This window comes from Opisthorchis viverrini, assembly GCF_000715545.1.
Source record: "Opisthorchis viverrini unplaced genomic scaffold opera_v5_65, whole genome shotgun sequence".
Taxonomy (NCBI): domain Eukaryota; kingdom Metazoa; phylum Platyhelminthes; class Trematoda; order Opisthorchiida; family Opisthorchiidae; genus Opisthorchis; species Opisthorchis viverrini.
Genome location: NW_008751721.1, coordinates 1,077,932 through 1,096,645, shown reverse-complemented (window position 1 = coordinate 1,096,645; position 18,714 = coordinate 1,077,932). Strand labels below are relative to the sequence as shown.

General features: G+C 42.1%; 2 protein-coding genes across 2 annotated transcripts in view; one reads left to right on the top strand and one right to left on the bottom strand.

The window, feature by feature from the left end:
- Window positions 1-1,089: 1,089 nt before the first annotated feature.
- Window positions 1,090-13,823, top strand: T265_13424 (hypothetical protein; the record flags this gene model as incomplete). The annotated part of the gene is made up of 4 exons (XM_009168809.1): window positions 1,090-1,296; window positions 3,554-3,755; window positions 7,260-7,405; window positions 13,626-13,823. Coding segments are annotated over 4 exons (753 nt in total), but the record flags the coding sequence as incomplete, so codon positions are not given.
- Window positions 10,132-18,714, bottom strand: part of T265_04134 (hypothetical protein) — a gene marked incomplete at both ends in the record, with an annotated part of 43,000 nt that continues 34,417 nt past the window's right edge. The window contains one exon of the mRNA XM_009168792.1: window positions 10,132-10,353. Within this exon, the coding sequence (XP_009167056.1) occupies window positions 10,132-10,353 (222 nt within the window). The remainder of the gene's footprint in view (window positions 10,354-18,714) is intronic.

The window sequence follows — 18,714 nt, the reverse complement described above, 5'->3', positions numbered from 1 at the left end:
GTACGGTTCCATACCTATATCGGTGGTGTGCTACAAGACAAATCACTTAATCACGTGAGTTCCTGAATTGGGCGTGTGACTTATTGTGAGGCACTTATTTCATATATTCATGCAGATGAACACTAGGAGATTGCTGGTGTGCATCAACCATCCGAAATTCCATAAACATGGAGAAGGTAGTTTGACCGATTGAACTGAGAAAATGTGTTCTGGTGAATGTGTACATGCGATACTTGGAGCCAGGCGGCATGAAATGACTTTTTGTCAGTCCTAAATTTATGAGATTGCTAGTCTGAACTTATCTGTTAGGTTTCACTGCACATTCAATGCCGCCAGGATAACAATGATCCACGCATGTCCACGCATGTCGATCGCTACCAAAAGTAGGTGTAAGTATCAGTTCCACCGTTAAGGTTGACGATTAATCCACGGGACAACTAATAAAGGAAGTAGGGTAAACCCTACAGGAATAGCGGTTAATAGAGTAGAGAATCAGCATCAAGAATATACACTCATATGACTCTTGTCTGAACAATCGTCCTCCTGTCCCCGCGCAATCCTCCTGGTGAGTCCTCACCAACCTGGGGGGGAAGCACTGGGTATGAGCTGCGCTCTTATTAGCGCTCATCACAAGTGCACATCCGCACATCTGACATGAGAGGCGAGCGTGTTACCACTACTCCGCCAGCGCACACTGTACTTATCCGAATCAAAGATGCCACCATTGAACATGCGTCTGTTTCAGATAGCTGTTTCAAACTGGAACCAGGCCTCCGACACACTCCAGTAAAATTTACAGATATATTAAGAAGCACAATAGGTATGTGGCGGTTCGACTCACCCTTACAGTTTCGGCTTAACGGCTGGTAACTGAAGTGAACCGTGTGCCCTCCCTATTCGATTATGTGTGTCAAAACCAGCTGAACGAGACTGCCTACCGCCAGTAGTCTATGATGTATGCTCATGGACTTCATTCCTTTATTCCCTTTTCTACATACAGAATTGAAAATAATAAAAAAACCGGAAGAGAATTGTTCGTTAGAAAACACTTCCTTAAATCGGCTCGTTTTCATGGTGTGACAAAAACACATGTTGGAAATGTATGAGGCAAGTACACATGTCTTAGTCAAATCTAACTATCTTTATTTTTCCCACAAAGCAACATGTGGCCAGGAGTTCAAGACCGAACTTGGTTCATTCCAGTGGAAGGGCAGTCCGACTGGCCCGCACAGCTGCAATTGGAGAATTGATAGCCCCTTCCAAAAGCCCATTCTGTTACGATTCACCACCCTGAAAGTAAGTTTGCACAAATATCGCTGCGATATTTAGAGTGAACTGTAAATTGACTTGAACTTTAGAACGAGAAAACAAGCTTGAAATAAAGAAGTTCTTGGGTTCCGAAAGGGTAAACCACACGAGATAGTGAATCCGATTCTCAGCGTTTCGGGCGAGTTCGCATTTCTATTTACTTTGGTAGGCTTCGTGCTGTTCTTCTGCAATAATCCGTAATTCTGAAAAACGGTGTTTTCGATTTCTGAAACGCTCAGACGAGAGAAACCCTCGTTTGAAACATTTTTGTTCCCAACTTAATGTTCTGCATTTGTGTCAATAGTCCTACACACAGATATCTATTATTACATTCCAAGTTCACTTTAACTTCTTGTCTACTGCTACCGGTGACACCGCCGCTAAGCATCCGTCGTTCTGACAAGGGCTGGAAGAACGTTCTCACTAGCGAAAAAGCGACGAAAAGTTCCGACTCTATGAAAGGGTATGAATCTGGCCGGACCAGAAGACACATCTTTTTATCAGTTTGCCCACCCGGGTAAACAACCACTTCTTTTGAACATCAGACGACCTAAGAGGTTGTCACACAATGGAGAAAAATCGCTGGACCGGCAGTTTGGTGTCCCCATTAGGTGAATAAATGCGCGTTTGAAAGCAGACGCGTAAGCTGAATCAGAAAACAGGACAAAACTGATAGCCCTGCGTGTGATTATCGGTCAACTACTGCTCGCCAAACGACGCTTTGGGTACCGATCAAGTGTTCTAGTAAATACACGCTACTAACAGGCTCACAGAGCACTCATACAATGGTACGTCGGATGAATGATAGAAAATCCGAACTTCGTTGTCGCAGTAACGTCAAATGTCTGTATATCATCAGGGAAGTATGTGCAACTCACATGGGTGATCAATTTACAGACGAACTCAATCTGCCATCCACGAATTCCTCATCCAAGCAGCTAACCGATCTTTGATGAAGGGGTGCGGTTTTAACAATTTGTTTAAGTTTTTTGGTTCATTTGAGTATCATTCATTTACGCAGCTCATGAAATGTCAATGTACCATAAGGCTTTCAAGCGGAACGGTTTACTAGTTAAATCACGTCACAGCGTCGTACTGGATTAATCTACTGTATCAGTCTTATTTTTCTGCCCACAAAAGTGATTAACATTGTGTCTAAGTTATCACCCTTAAATGGTAGCCGCTTCGATAATCCCCAGAGCGAAATTTTCCACTAACTAATCTTGAGAGTTAAGCACTGATGGATGCCACCATCATAGCGCCGCCAATGATTGTGATGGTTATAAACTTTTCTACATCCCATCGATGACGACCTTGCATAACGTTGTACTTTGTAGTTTTCTCAGTATTACAAACATGTGTTTCATCTAAATTTATCGTGACGACTGAATGAACCGTATGCATAAAAATCTCCAGATCTAGTGTCGCCGAATGCTTTTACACTTACCGAAACATGATTCATCGAAATAAAGAACGGTTGACTGATTCCCAAAGCTTACGTCGATACCACACGCCCGAAATGCTGTTAATCTATCCGAAATATTCTGTAGGCCACTAGTTCTCTGGGTACGATAATCCAACCGTGCTGTTAATTGCACGATGCAGTCCCAGACAAGGTAACCGTGGTTCGTAACGATGGAGTGTGGAAGAAACAGTCATATGGGTTCTCCCAACCATGAAAAATGAAAAAAATCTCTTATCGTACCTCATCTTTAAGCTTTTCAATTTCGAACTCCGAGTGGACTTAGTTTAACTCAAATTTATCTCTGCAATTTCAACGTGGCTATTTGAGTTTCATGGCATATTCATGGCATTTTGCTTGCTGAAACGCGCACCACATTACTCTTCTTGCCTTGTGGAGAATCAAGGTAAGGAGTGCTCGTATTTTATTTCTTATGTCGATTCATCGCCCCCCCCCTCTTGGAATTGAATAGCTAACACCACTTGGCTAACAGGACCTGTATGACCCTACAAGAGACTGTTGTCTCTTGGAGAAATTTTTCAAAGAAGCCTTGAAAGTTTGGTAAGTGGATTGGTGGTGGTGAAATAAGGCCCTGTAGTACAATATAAATTTGGGGAAGTAATCGTTTTCCTGATGCAATTCGATGACGATATGATGCTTCTGTGATACAATTTACTTCTGGACCAGCACATTCATACTTTCTCAAGTAAACAGCGAGTTAATCCAACAGTCATTTGGTCACATCACTCTTGCTAACACTTTTTTCTCGTGCTGTCCATGAAGATAAATTCAGAGGGCAATGAATGTGAGACAAATTATGTATCAGTTAATGACGTGAATGGGGACACTCAGAAGAATCTGGGGAAATGGTGTGGAACAAAGCCTGAGGATTTGTGGATTCTGTCGACTGGACCAAGTTTGTTGATCCAACTTCAAACTGAAGGATCGAATGCTGACGACCATTTGGACGCCACTTTTATTTCACGTAAGTCACGTTCAGCTGAACAAGCCCAAAAAGTAGGCTCGTTTTGCAGTATCATATTTTTCTGTTCGTACACAGTACGTCTCTACTCACCGTCTGCGAGGAAACAAAGAGGTCTGTGGTTAAACCTATTGTAAGAACACAAAAAGCGCACTTGGTTATTTCCTGCTTCCCCAATCCACGTGGAAAAGTGAAGCTGTGAGTACTTCAAAGGCTCACCAAGTTTTTCAGACATCACAGGAGAAGTTCCAGTCGGCATAGTTGTGTTTTTATTCAGAAATTTCAAATGATGAAACAAGAATGTACTCATCGTTATTCTTTGTTTGAGTTGACTGGATAGGGATTTAACATTCAAAATGGTGTGCACTAAAATGTGGCTTTGTTCAAAATCCTACTCACTTGTTTAAGCTTAAGCTTGCTTCGTGTAGCCATTCTAAACACAGGCCCTTTTGATGATAATAAGTTCATTGTTGCTCGGGCCGCCTGCAACACATCCAATTCAGTTTGACTGAGTTAACTCACAGAAGGATGTGAGAAATGTTATGGCCACTAATACCTCTGCCTTTTCAAGTACTACGCAAATAATTGAGACGTTTTTGTTCACCTTCTTCATCGCGTTAATGAAAATCATCCGCTTTTTGCTGACTGTTACTTTTACCTTGGACCTGTAGTTGCCCTGTAGCCGAATAAGGGTTGTTCAACAGCCAGTACAGAGTGAAAGAATGTCGTCAGATACTCGTCTGCTGTTCAGCTCAGTCCTGCCGTGAACACAGCTACGTCAGTAGGCTTAGCTAACACCCAGTAAATGATGAATGATGCTAAAAGAGAGAACACTAAACATTGAATAGCAGTCTCATCTGAGTACACTGGTTAAAGATAGGGCAGGATGGTTAGTCAGAGTGAAAGATAAAGCAGCCAGTTTTACTTTTTTCACCCTCTTAGGTAAGAACTGGGTCAAAGCACGAGTACAGTGCGCAACGAAGGGAAAATGGCAAACAACTTAACACCCAAGTTCAACTGGTAGCAGGTGATAAAACCCTAATAGTTTCAAGCACGTAGGACAGAATGGAATTAAAAGGGAAATCATGATAGTTTTATTCCGCTGACTCGCTTTGAAGGGTCCGCTTAAAGGGAGCCATAAGGTATACCGACGCCCACGAAACAAACTAACCTATATTATTTGCGTCTCTTTTTATATAATTAGCTTGATTCTGTAGCACGCAACGCTGACGGAGTGAGAACGCTCCCGTCCAAGATGTGATCTCATGAAAGTACTCAACTACTGGCAAGATAAATGTCTGTTTGATTTATCTGTTATGTTGACTGGCCGCTGCTCAGATTGCATTTTATCGGTTTGACAAATTTGGTGGCTGCCTTGTAAAGTGCATTGTGGTCATACGAGTAAGTCTCATGAACCAGTCATGTTCCGAAGTCATGTTCCGAAACGGTTGCAATCTAGCACAAGTGAACAACAGCCAAAGACCTCAACCGATGGAAGAGCTTTCCGAACACGTTGTATCAAACGCAATCCCTTGCTACCAATAGAAAAACGTGTATATGTTATATCTGCTAATTCGTCAATCTGTTGTATCTGCTGCTGACCCGCTCCAGTGCCTAGAGCCGGAGAAAAGAGACCCACAGAAGGGAACACAACCGCTATATTACGAGCACACGAGTGCGAGAGGAAAAGTTTCAAAGGCTCCACGCTATTTGAAGGAGACTTTCTGATACTGATCCAGGCTGTTTGATAGGCGGCAATGAACATCCATCAACATCGATCGTGCCTCTATGAAATGCCTGAACGCTGATCACATTCGGTCGTGCTTCTGTGGCGTTCAAGAACACTCCCCAGGTTTTGTCGAATTGATTGAATGATTGACTGGTCTGGATGCCTGTCGGCTTTCCTGTTGAGTTTTTGGTGGAGCAGTAGGTTCCGGGGGTTCTGAGGTTGCTTTCAGGAATCTGACCTTCCTGATAGTATCCTAAAATCCATCAAAGCAATGTCTCTGAACCCCTTGTATACAACACGTTTTACGTGAGGGTGGAACAAGTTCAAATGCGGTGATAGTTGTTATATATCATTATGGTTAGTGCAACCAGATATCAAGTAGTATTTTTAAGATAAAAACTAGATAACAATGGGGAAGGTGATTGGTGACAAATAGAAATTTCGAGGTAACTGAAAACGTCCCATGGGATATTTGTATGCTGATGGCTAATGTTAGATTAGTTCAGCGTGGAGTACCAATTATTGTACTAGTGCTAACAATTATCAGAAATAATGAACGATATTTTGTGTAACTTGACCCACGCGCCGATGTTGGTCCTATTCATTTTTCGTATCATCTTGTCACTGAGACACAACCCATGTTTGATTCTGGCTGACTGCCTAGTTGATCCCAACTTTACTAGAAATGTTTGATTATACATGAAACGAATCCAGACAAGTTACGTCCCCATTCTCAAGTATATCTGCTAAAAGTAACTCCGATTCCTAGGTCATTGCGTGGTCGTTTCAAAAGTGTTCCGTAGCCGAATTGGTCAGTGGTATTATCCAAGCACTGCTTGGCTCCCTATTTAGGGTTGTTTTTTGAACCCAATGGAGAAACAACTCGACGCGAGCGTATTTGCTTCTTTCGATTTTATAGATTACGTTTCTCTTGGATCCTGAAAGAATGTGATACTGGAACATATTATACTGGCCAACTAAAAACTGTTATCCTACCTGGTATCATGCTGCACCATTGCACCCGAAATCTAACAAAGCACTGACTTATTTCGCACGATTTTTTGACTGGGGTTGTATGCGCAGTTGTGCGCAGTCTCTCCTTCCTTCATCATCCTCATCATTTGCGGGAATTGCATTTTCATAACTATCCTTCTCCTACTGAAACCAAATGGACATAGACCTCCTTATCCACTCGGCCAACATCGCGATCTGTATCATCAGGCCCATCAAACGTGAATGGGCGCTTACTGTCTTTCCCATTGACATCAATTCCACACCGAATATCATAACTTGGTTGCATCAACACAGCCGTTCAAGCGACAGCTCAAAAGTTTTGAGGGACCAAGGTGCCTCGTTGGTCACTAATCTGAGATGGGCGCTTAGTTTGTAAGTGATACGTCACCAATATGTGTGATAAGACCAGTGAGCAGTAGAGCGTGGGCACGTCATGTTTTAGCTGTGTGGTGGATTGTGGCATTCGACTGGCGCTGTGTCTGCGTTTGTGCACCTCTCGTTTGCCCATTCTGACAGGTACTTTTGACTTGTCTTCTGAGTGGTCAGTCCAACTGTCTGACAAACTGCCTCACGCCCTGTATTGGCATTTTGGGGGAAATCTAAACCAGAATATTCCTCCCCGCCAGGCAATTTTTGTTGCCCATGCTTCACGGATGATACTGTCACTTGATTCGTTTTATAGTTCCGTTTACGACTGAGTTAGCAATTTTTTCAATCACTATGCTACGTGCCCTTCCAGCGGTATTTAATTTCCTGTATCCCAGCCACATGCCAATACGACTACAATCAGACATGTACTTACATCAAGTCCCCGCCCGATGAATTTTGGTGGAAGTACCCACTAAGATGTCTTTGGAGAATTCGCGTGCCCGATGATTATCAAATGCGGTTACAATTTCAAAGTTTCTTTGTGAGTTCCATTTTTTGTGTGCCACGAGATGATTTGGGAATGTTTGGAAAGTATAAAGTGTTGTGCATTTTTTTTTGGTTAAAAAACGAGTAACAAATCTGAAGAGGTCTTCTATTTGTTCCATTGGTGTTTGCAGACCGCCATGTTTTTATGGTTAGGACTGCCATTTACTCACTTAGGACTTAGCTGCTCAATGTGCTTCATCGAGAAAAACATCATTGGTATCACGTGATGCACCATACAAAATCGTATATAATAATATGTCCTAACCAAAGAAAATGAAGAGATATTTCATTGGCTGTTAGAACTACCTTCGTGACAACAGGTTACTACATGATAGTATGTTGTCCGGGACAAGGACAGACTGTCTAAATTCCGTACGCATTTGCAAGAAATCTGGACAGCTATATTATCATCTGTGGGGGTTTATTTAGACTACTGACGTCTCACAGGTGGAAAGTGAAACATCGCTGGCGGTTAAAATTTACTAACGCCCGAATCATGTCACTCTGAAGGATATCAGGGAAAAACAACAGACGGTTAAAGACAAACAAACTAATGGATGTGCTAACACATAGTCGAGTACACAGACAGTGTACGAACAGTAAATGGGATACACAAACAGTGGCAATCTTTTGCGGATGGTAGGTAAATGCGGAATAGACTTTCCTAACAAAGAAGTAATTGGCTTAACTTATTTCTCAAGATGGGTTTCTCTATATGCATCCACTACAGGTAGATAGGGTGCAGTTTTGGCACGTGCATTGCCATTACAACAAGCTCCGAAAATAGAGTTTCCATCCGAGGGCTGTTTTAACCAAAACTCTTGGCTAACATTTTGAAAGTCTACCTTTCTAACAATAACATATGTATCACTAAAGTGTTTTACCGCAAAGTCGCTGTTCTTTCAAAAACCTTCTTTCTGTGCAAAACAAATTAAAGTGCCGTTTTGAAAACACATCTGGCGAAATACCAGGTGGTTTCATTTTGACAGAAACAACTAGTTTCAGGTGGGGAATCATGCCAATTGCTCTTTGCATCTACCGAGGACACTTATGCAGTTTATGTATACGCATCATACAGTTTAGGTTAATACAGCTTCAGCTCTTTATAAAAATTGTACCCAGTTTCATTAGCCGCGTCTCGGTTTGTCGTTCTTCGGCATATATTATGAAACCCGTAACATTTATACGCTGATTCAAGGAAATCCGCCACCAGTGTGAATTTCAGCGAACCATGTGGCAGAGATGCTGTAGCCATTTTCGTGTATTAGTTTCCAAAATTCGAAAATGATATATTGCGTTCGTGTGCACGCCAAATGGTTTTTACAGAAGACTCACCTGAATCGCAGCTGGATCCTTCGTTCCAGGATATACTTCAACAGAGTGTGGTTTCGGTTGATACGATCTTCAAGGGATTGCAGCATATTTTCACGAAGAAAACTACTTATTTATCAGTCGGAATGTTTTTTTTTCATGAGAAGTATTCCACTTTTAAGACTATTCTTCAACGTTGAAGTTTGGCTCTAGATAAGCCGACCTTGAACACCTAGTTTGAAGTAACATTCATTTAGGGGATCGTAACAGAAGAAGTACCTGGAAATTACTCTCAGTCACGTTTAGTAGCTTTTGACGCTGGGTGATTCAACGGAATCACACTCCCATATTCAACCAATGAGGGAACTGGTTCCTCTTCCATGTGTAAGATGAACTGTGGCTGTCGTGCTGAGTTATGTTCATAGAGCTGAATGTGTTATTTAATTGGGGCATTCACAGTGATTCTGAGGATCAGGCGTCTGACAACGACTGCGTTTCTTGTAAATCGCCATATACGGAAACGAACCAGTTCAAATTATAACGGTAAAAAAATAGTTCCTTAGAGCACTAGAGTAAAATGGGTTTGTCAGTGACTGTCTTTTCCGACTGGAATGATATTCAAACTATCATTTACAGCCTTGATAGCCCCTCCAACATCCAGTGCTTCATTTTAAGATTTTTGGGGCCCACTTAACCAATGGCCGCAATGACGATACTTGTGCACTCTTGTATACTCCACGGTGATGGGTGACAGAGATTTTGCTTTTTTATTAATTGACTGAGCAAGCCTTTCTCCAACGAAGGAAATTTATTTTCGTACTTGAATATTGTTCGTTCTAATGACAGAAACATTTTATACGGTTTCCGGAAGTTTGTTGGGAGAAAGCTTATCGTGACAAAGCTACTCGTGTGTTCGAATACATGTTCGGAGTCACTTGTTCAAACATTTGTTTGAGTTTCGTACTTTGCGCAGTCAGGACCTGAACACCGATAGAATAGTTCGGCCATACCAATGGCCATGTGAGAAGCACTGTCGGGGGAAGCAACTGTGAAAAGTGTGGGCTGGCCAGGTCAACCACCTTATTATTATCATTTCAGAATGAAGGGATAGAAAAGTGTTCGTCCATTACGTAACTGGGGTTTTTCCCTTTCTGGCAATTATCTACAGGCAGCTAAGTTTGAGTGTCCGCGTGTGTTGTGACTTGCTGAACGGTAGTGCAACTCTGTATCAGTCCCTTAGCTTCCTGCTCCGCCCACTTTGGTATATCTGCTATATCAAAAGGCACGGTGGCTCTAGAGAGCCCCTTTATGGAGACAAAGGAAAATTATTACAACTGTATTTATAGGGTAGTCACAGAGCGTTCCACAACGTCGTCCTGGAAGCACCGTGAGGGGGCGAGAAGCTTCCAGTCAAGGATGCTCGGCCCCGATTAGCCGGCATTCTAACCAATCAGGGCATGCTTTCGAAGGGCCGGGTCCTGCACGTGACACATCCGTCCAAGTGATGTTATGTTCGGTTATTGAGGATGGCTGGCCTCCGAAAAGCGGGACTCTTGTTTTGGCATACAGGTCAAGTTGACGCGATCGGATCAAAGTCGTTCCGTTCATAGCAGGCAGTCGAGTTTGCGTAAACTTCGAGACAACAAAGGAAAAACTTCAGAATACAGCACAATAGGAGTGGAAACGTTCAAGTACACAATAGTTGGACTGGAATCGGGCTTCTCAGTCCTCCTGGTTAGCCAAGTTAAACAAATTTCATGGACCATTTCAGACAGTTACCTTGTTTCATGACCGGTGTTTGATGCCTTGCATGGACAAAAGTCGCTAATAGACCTTGGCAAATCATCCTTCTACAAGGGTTTCGATCGGAAGGTATTCCAGTATTTTTGGTGCGTAAATTGTCTCGATAGTTGTCCAGGGTCTCCGCAATACCACTTCGGTCCTAGGGTCGCCTGTGGAAGGCAAACATGTGTAAGGCGATAGTGCTTTCGACTTGGGTTTTACCGACGGTGTGTAAGTTCTCGTTTTAACTCGGTTTTCAGGGCGCCATCTGTGCGAATTCTGATTGTTCTACCAGTTGGGCATCGTTTAGCATTCCTATCTCGTTTAGGGTAACAAAGCTTCTAAGATGAATGTGCTATTCACTACAAATCTTTTCGTTTGCTGAATCTTGCGATTGTTTCATCCAACTGTTTAGAAATCTAAAAAGCTGATGACGTTCTGTCTCTCTGACTCTGAACTTGAACCAAATGTCGGGTTGGGATTGATGTGCGAAGGCGACTATGTCATCTACTTAGCACCAAGGATACAACCAGGCTGAGGTAATTCAAGCTTTTCCATGAATACATCATTCCAATTCATCTGACGCACGCGAGCTGATTTCACTAAGACTCATTCGTTAAAAATCAGCACTTTTGACCAAATATGCTGACTACGGACCACCAATTACCCGGTGACATCAGTGTCTAAACGCTGAATGTTTCTAAACTCCTCCGACCCGTTGTAGGTTTCTACCCTTTGCACCAGCCCTACAACGCTCAACGGGAAACCTGACTTCAAGTTAACGTTGGTTGTTGGTTGAAAAACGGTCTAACGCCTTCCTGCTCGAGGAGAATCACCGTCATTTGATAGACCACCAGTTCAGAAAATTGTAGCCCGTTTGACTAATCTGAAAGCATGAAGTACAACTTCCAAACTCACATTCTATCATTTACATTTTCGGTGGGTATCGGTAACCAACATGTGAACCTGTGGAGCTCCAACCCCTGCTCTCCACCGGGAATTAATTCATTGCACCCTAAGCAGTCTGCGCAATTTAAACCAGAACGCACCACCCTACAATAGTTTATAGGTTGGAGGTATCAGACTCTGACACAATGGCTTCTGAAATCATCCCAACGATAATGTTTAAAAGATAACGGAAAGAATAAGCTTGCCTGCCTCCATGGAATATAGTCACATGACGCGAAAATCAGTCTTTAACCCTTACTCGTTCACACTGCTAGGCGCATAACTCTCTTAAGTGAACCAGGAATTCACTGGACAGTCTGCTAAATCACCTGAGGGCCAAAAGAGTTTTGGTCATAAGGGGGATTATTATCTGTCGCACAGCAAAGGTATGATTCAAACACGAACTTGCGGAACAAAATGTGCTCAGCAGAGTTAACTTGCACAGAATAAGCTCTGAGAACCAGTGGCCGCTACAGGTACCATGCTGACGGAGTGGTAATTTCTGCACAGGGTTCTCGTGTTCCATGTAAAAGTGACAGCGAGAACTCAGTCTCTCCATACCGGAACCAAGTTCCCTTATTTATAGCAGCTTAGGTTACCAATACACATCTAGATTGCTGAAGCAAGTTTCCTAAGGTTGATCTAAACTTGGCTGTCCTTATGAAGGTGATTTCGGGCATAGTTAGTTCTCTAGCGTGACAGTTCGGTTTCGAAATTTCAGTTTATTTTCTCCAGGATTTGATTTGCAGTAGACTGATTCGGAGTGTTCGGACAAGTTTTTCAAAGAACTTCTCACCAGTGAACAGTTGCATCAACTTTCAGCCTCTGATTGCTCAGGTGTCTCCCTCTGGCTGGATATTTTTTCGTGGCGATAAAAGTACTGTTCGTCTTGTGAGGCTGCACAACTTTCCAATGCCCGCGGCATTTTTTAGACTCGCACTAGTCATCGATCAACGGCTAGGTCTGCACCGTCGTGCCCATTGTCTCATTTTATGATGAAGTCTGATCATAATTTAACCATATCCGAAACAATAAAATATACATTTTTGAGTGGATTTCAGTTTTCAAACCCTCGAATTTTCACAGAATAGGACAAGTACTGTATACAAGACAGTTTCAGACATTTCCAGGTAGTGAAGGTGTTTGTTTGACCCCGTTTAATAAAAAGGTGACCAGACCAAGTTATTCACGATACCATGAGTTTAACCTATCAGGTGTAAGTTACTCACGATTGCGAGGCTATGAATGCACCGATATAACACATCGAGAATTTATTCTGGACTGAATGCACCGAGTTAAGCAACCAGCATTCCGAACGACACCCTAGACAGATATATTAGGTCGAAATAATGGATCCACACAAATTTCTCCTCGACTCGGATCAATAGGTTCGCGACAGGACAAAGTCCACTTGATGGCTCTGAACTAGCCGCGTAAAGTCGAGTGAGTGATAGTCCAATAATGATTGACGTTCGGAACAAAAAATAACGTGGAAAAGGCAGACTCTTTTGTGAACAATAAGAGCAGCCTGACGAAGAGACCAGCAAAGCAGTCCAGATGGCTGAGCTCAGAATCCCAATTCCAAAATATCGGAGAATGGATATTAGTGGCGTTACCGCTAACAGAAAGGCAGGTGAACAAACTGGCACGCAAACCATTGGGTGCGTGCGCCGCTCGCCGGAGAGACGAAAATGAAGATGGGTTTTCTTGTATAAGGTTCGCTTAAGATACGAGATGAGGGATATTCGATGTAGCAAACACGATACGACCTGTTTGTTTACAAATGACAGGATATACTTAACAGTATGCCTGCTTTGGACTCTTCTCTGAAGAGGGAGATCCTTAAGGGACAACAGGCTGGTTTGCGGCTGAGGAAGAACCCTGTCATGGACCATCCAGGAAAGAAGCCTCACCCCGAAAGCATGCCCACTTTTTGCTTGCGTGACTGCTCTTTAAACGGTCTGCACGTACAATATTCCACTCAAAAGTGACGCCAAATGCCCTACTAAGTCAAGTTTAATCTGATTTAGCTTGCTCATCAGTTCATTTAAAGAAGGAAAACAATTATCCCCCAACCAGCCTTGATGGGATTTTACCCACACCAATAAACTCTTCAAATTTTCACGCACACTCCAAAACAAATAACTGATGCAAATTGCGTAACTACTTTACAGGTTATGGGAAAAGACAGTGATTGCTACAGTGATGGCTTGGGGATATTTGAAGGGACGGCAGGCGCGTTGACGCACATCGGTCAATTTTGTGGCATCCACAATCCTCCACCAATCGCAAGCCACATTAAAGAATTGACCCTCTTCTTGAACACAGACAGCAAGTGCATGGCGAAAAGCTTCCTTGCAAATTGTGCATCAGGTAAGTCAGGCAAGCAACTGAGTTTTCATCAATTAGGTGCTTTTCGTCCACGATAAAAAGGGATCGGAATGCACCACTCATAATGATGCTTAAAATTGTCCAACTGTTTTTGTCCTTCTTGGAGTTTATTAGATAGGCGCAGTCCTCGAGTTTCCGTCAACCTTGTTTTACTTGAAATCAAATTGCATGAAATTAGCGAAATGCACTCATTTGCAAACAAATTTGGTTTTGCAGGAGACTCATAACGTCATAAACGAGGGATTCAGCTAGGTTTCAGGCGAGTCTCCCGCAAAATTAAATTTGCTTTCAACTGAAGGTATTCCGTTAAGGGATTGAAATATTTTTCTGAACATAACGCTACTTATAAGGACGATAAAAATCTTTGCGCAACGGTATATTGGTTGCGCCTATTTTGCCATCCAGCTGTTAGATGCCTCTTTTATGATACGGCATCAGTGTGATGCTTACAAGAAGGTGAGACTGGTAGTCATCGCTTCCAAGGTCATTGTCAATCTTGCAGTTTGGTTGGGTAAACGGAAGTGACTCAGAATCATGAATAATAGTACAAATTACTCAAGCGATGGCTTTGGGTAGCATATTTATTTAGAGATTAATATAAACTAGAGATTTATCTGACTATTGAGTCAGTCCCAGCTGGTGCCAAACTAGTTTGAATATGAAGAAATAGTTCGAAATAATCAGGTTTTCAACTTTTCAAAAGCATTTACGTCAGTGTAGATCATGAGGCCTTTCAGGACGTCTTTATAATTAGCAAAATTGTCTTTTTGAAGGCGTTTTGTTTTAAGCTGATTTCTGCATTTAGTTTCATTTTGTGATCCATAGAACGGACACACGACACAGTGGTTTCATAGATGATAGAACAGTTTGATCTCACATCCGGTACGCGGCGCTCTTTAAAACAGTTGGTACGAAATCGATACATCTTGGTTTGTAGTACGGTTCGTAGTACATTTTATCCGTTGTTTCGAATTATCCTCCAACGCTTGTAATAAATTACGGATTTGCTTTTTATTTATGTGGGATCCTCATATTCCGTTTGAAAACTTAAGCAGCATTCATTTTCATCATATGAGAACAGAATAAGCACTATTCATCAGACAAAAAGATTCAAAACTACATTTATTCGACTGATTCCTGCTCAGGAGTTGTTTCAAACCTGCTCTGAGTATTAGTTAGTTGCTGGCCTGTTCGTCTGCGCACTGACGTTGTGTCTGCCCAACTGGTAACGAAACTGACAGGCCAAAAGCTGAAGTATCCTCTGGGTTACCAATAATTTGCAACATTCCCTATGGTCCAAGTATCGTTAGAAAGATGCCACCGCGTATTCGCTGCTCTTTTCTATCCTAATGAGCAAAACAAGTGCAGCTGAGTTTTCGGAGAAGGTTGTAATGTTATTATTGGTCATCGAGTCAGGCTAGCTAAAGCTGTCGGGAAAACCCTGTTCACTGTTGCCGTTAATCTGGTAATTGTCAGCGTTTACCTATCAGGAGCAAAACTGTATGACGTTGCTGACTATGGTCGCCAACTGGCTGACCACTGTTCATTCTACTGACAGTATCTGGAAGCCACCGTTCCCACTGGAGCTGTCCAAAGGTTGATTGATGTTGCATCATGTGTGTGGCAGATGTTCCGTGGCATTTTCTGAACGTAGCAAATCAGGAGATGCTGTATTTAGCACTGGTTTGAAAACTGATCCTCCACTTGTTTGGGTCGACGAAAAGAACCATGCAACTTATATGTAAACCCAATCGCCTGAGCACAGTACACTTGGGTGGCTGTTGACCCCGCTTCACAGAATAAAAACACTTCGATAATTATGTCAGAGTTCCAATTTTAGATTCTCCTGAGAAGAAACTCCTTCATTAGTGTGAGGCTTCAACTTCAGCTAAGAAATGATATCTGTCGCCGAAATAATAAGTTGACCAATGGAATTTTCAGATGTTTCCTGCATTTAAAGGAGTAGAATATGTGGTTCTCAGGTGTCTGTTGTAAGCTATCTTCAATTTCGGTAGAAGTGGCTTGATTCTTGGTAGCTGTTTCTCGCACAGCGGTCGATGACTACAAGCTCATACATCTGTATCCACTTTCGATACAGTTGGAGTAGCAAAATTTTAAAAGTACTTGTAAAGCTTCACCTAAAATCTTGGACTTTTCATGCTGGCCAGATTATCAGCCCTATTTATTCTGAGGCAACTAGGGATTTGCTTCTCGTCAAATAATATATATAAAGTAATAAAACGATGAATGCAATAAATTTATAAATTTATACAAATTTGTATCGATAGTGTCCGCACACTTGAAGGGTACCAATAGGCGGAGAAAGAGGTGACTTTACCTCAGGCGCCGTACCAAGGCCTAACATCAATAATAACCATTATAATAATTATAAGGATAAAAGTAGTAGTTTAGCAAATATGTTCGTCGTTGAGGGTCATATGGCCCAACTATTCTGTTGCACCCAGAGTGAAATATATCATAACGCTACTTTGGAATTTTCAGTATGTGGCAGGTCAGCATTGGTGAATATAAGGTGAACTACATTTCCCATACCATGGGGATTTTTTTAAAATACTATTGCGTTGACCACTGGAATTGTGCCCACACGACTGGTGAGGTTGGTCGTCTGCCTGTAATGGGTATAACTTTGAACGACCAATCCAGCAAACCCAAGAACAACTGGTCAGCTTGTGCCTCAACTAACAGAGTTTCCCAGAAAGTAGCCATTTTGATCAGCGATTCACTTCTTACTTCAAACGATGTCGACTAAGTACAAGGTAGATTTCTTCAAAATGTAAACATTTTTCTCTGAGATCATTCTTTTATCATAATGAAATCAGGATTTGGTTCGTTCTTGTAATGAAAACTCTCTAAATAGGACCACTCATCCCAGGTTCCTTAGCTGTTACCCACAAAATAGAAACCACTGGGTCTTAGTTATCAACACAAAATCATGCAGCTTTAGTCACTTACCCTCAGTGATTGTATTGTACTCACAGTTTAGAACGTAAGACCAAGTGAAATAGGGTTGCTTTCCGTGGGAATAGAATAGCGCCTAGGTTTTGGCCGAACGGACGATGACAATTCGGCAATAAAGTCGGACAGTAGTTTTTAACAGAGTGGTGTTTTATAGGCTGTTCGAACAGTCATTTGCCAACGTCAATCTTGAAAGACAACTTGTACGCAAAGGTGTTTCATCTGTTAGTCGAGGCATCGGCGTGTTTCAGTTTACATGCTAACATCGTCTGCTAGGATTACCTAAAAGGATAACAACAGTGTGAGTAGTATCCTTCATGAAAATATACTGCGATATCTCGAATATCGTACGGACTGAAATATGAGGCAGCCTGTGTGCAGTACATTCAGTTGTAGAACATCATAAACGAGAGATTCAGTTGAGTCTCTTGTGAAAACCAAATTGATTTGCGAATGAATGTATTTCTCGAAAACAGTGCAATTTGGATTCAAGTAGAACATAAGGATGATGGAAACTCCGGGACTGTGCCTACCTGATGAGCCATAAAAGGACAACAAAGAACGATCGTGGGCCGTTGAAGAGTTTTCAGCAACCTTGTGAGTAGTTTTCTTCATGAAAATAACAAGTGTGTTTGGAACGAGCCTTCTATACCCGTTCCAGATATATTAACAAAGTTTTTTGACTAGTTTGCAACAAACTGTAATCTTGTCAATTGGGTGCTAGTATTGAACCTCAACGTACGATTTTCACGCATCGTGATGTTTCACTTGAAACAGCTGTCAAGTTATAACCTCCCGTGGGCAGAATACGGAGAAGGTTTGCAAAGATTAAGATCTTTTGTCTTACGCATGCGGTCAGTTAAACACACAAGAATGTCATGACTAAACGGCGGCATTGGTGCTCTTATTGCGCTGACAGCTAAAGCCTGATCAGAAGAAATAGGTTATGGGAGTAATATGGATGAACGGAATAGGGAGAAGAAAAGGTGAATCAGTTGATGAGAATAGTTGAAGGAGGATTCTATCTTCTTACAGTACCATGGCACCTAATATTTCTGGCTTAGTGCGTAACATTGAAGTTAGAACTTGGAAACTGGAGCGGCCAGCAATGAACTCTGTACGGACGGCCTTCGGGGACTTCAGTAAGACTCCTGGCTGCAGTAAAGTCTTGCAAGAAATACCTACACCTCAGTTATCTTTTTCAGACTGTTTTCTAATGAGATGACTCAATTTTCCTCATATTAGAGCTTTGATCTAGCAGCATGATTCAAACATGTGTCCTTTTAATCTTTTCATCAGATCAAAACGTAGTACGGGAGAAATCAGCCAGTAAGTGTGCCGCTTGACCTCGTTTGCATTTCGCTATCAGTTTGTTAACTGATATTGATCAATTGTGGGGACGGTATTTGCTAACTCACGGTCACCTAGCTACTCAAAATTTTATCAGTAGCGTGCGGCCAACTCGAAAAAACCTACACTGCATGAGGTAACATTCAGGGTCACTGCCCAGATAAAAAGCCCTCCGAAGTGAAAAGTAGAAAACGCCACCTCTCGTCAAACAAAAGTTATTACGTAGAAAGAGAGCACCAATTAAATCGAACATGGTTTTCAGTCAACCTAAATTCGGAGGTATAACCGGGGGATATCTTTTACCTTTTATAATCTTTTAGCATGGGAATTCTCGCAAAATCTTTACTAACACGTCTATTAGACAAACACTGGTGGTTCTGTCCGCAACTTTAAACGAGTAACGAATCGGGACGACGAACAAATAAGGTTCCAAATTTCACCTGGATAAAGCAGAAAAACCTTTCAATGCTATACGTAGATGCGGTGAGGTAGCACATCCTATAAACTTTGGGAGTCCCAATACTTGCCAGGTTAATCCGTGAATAT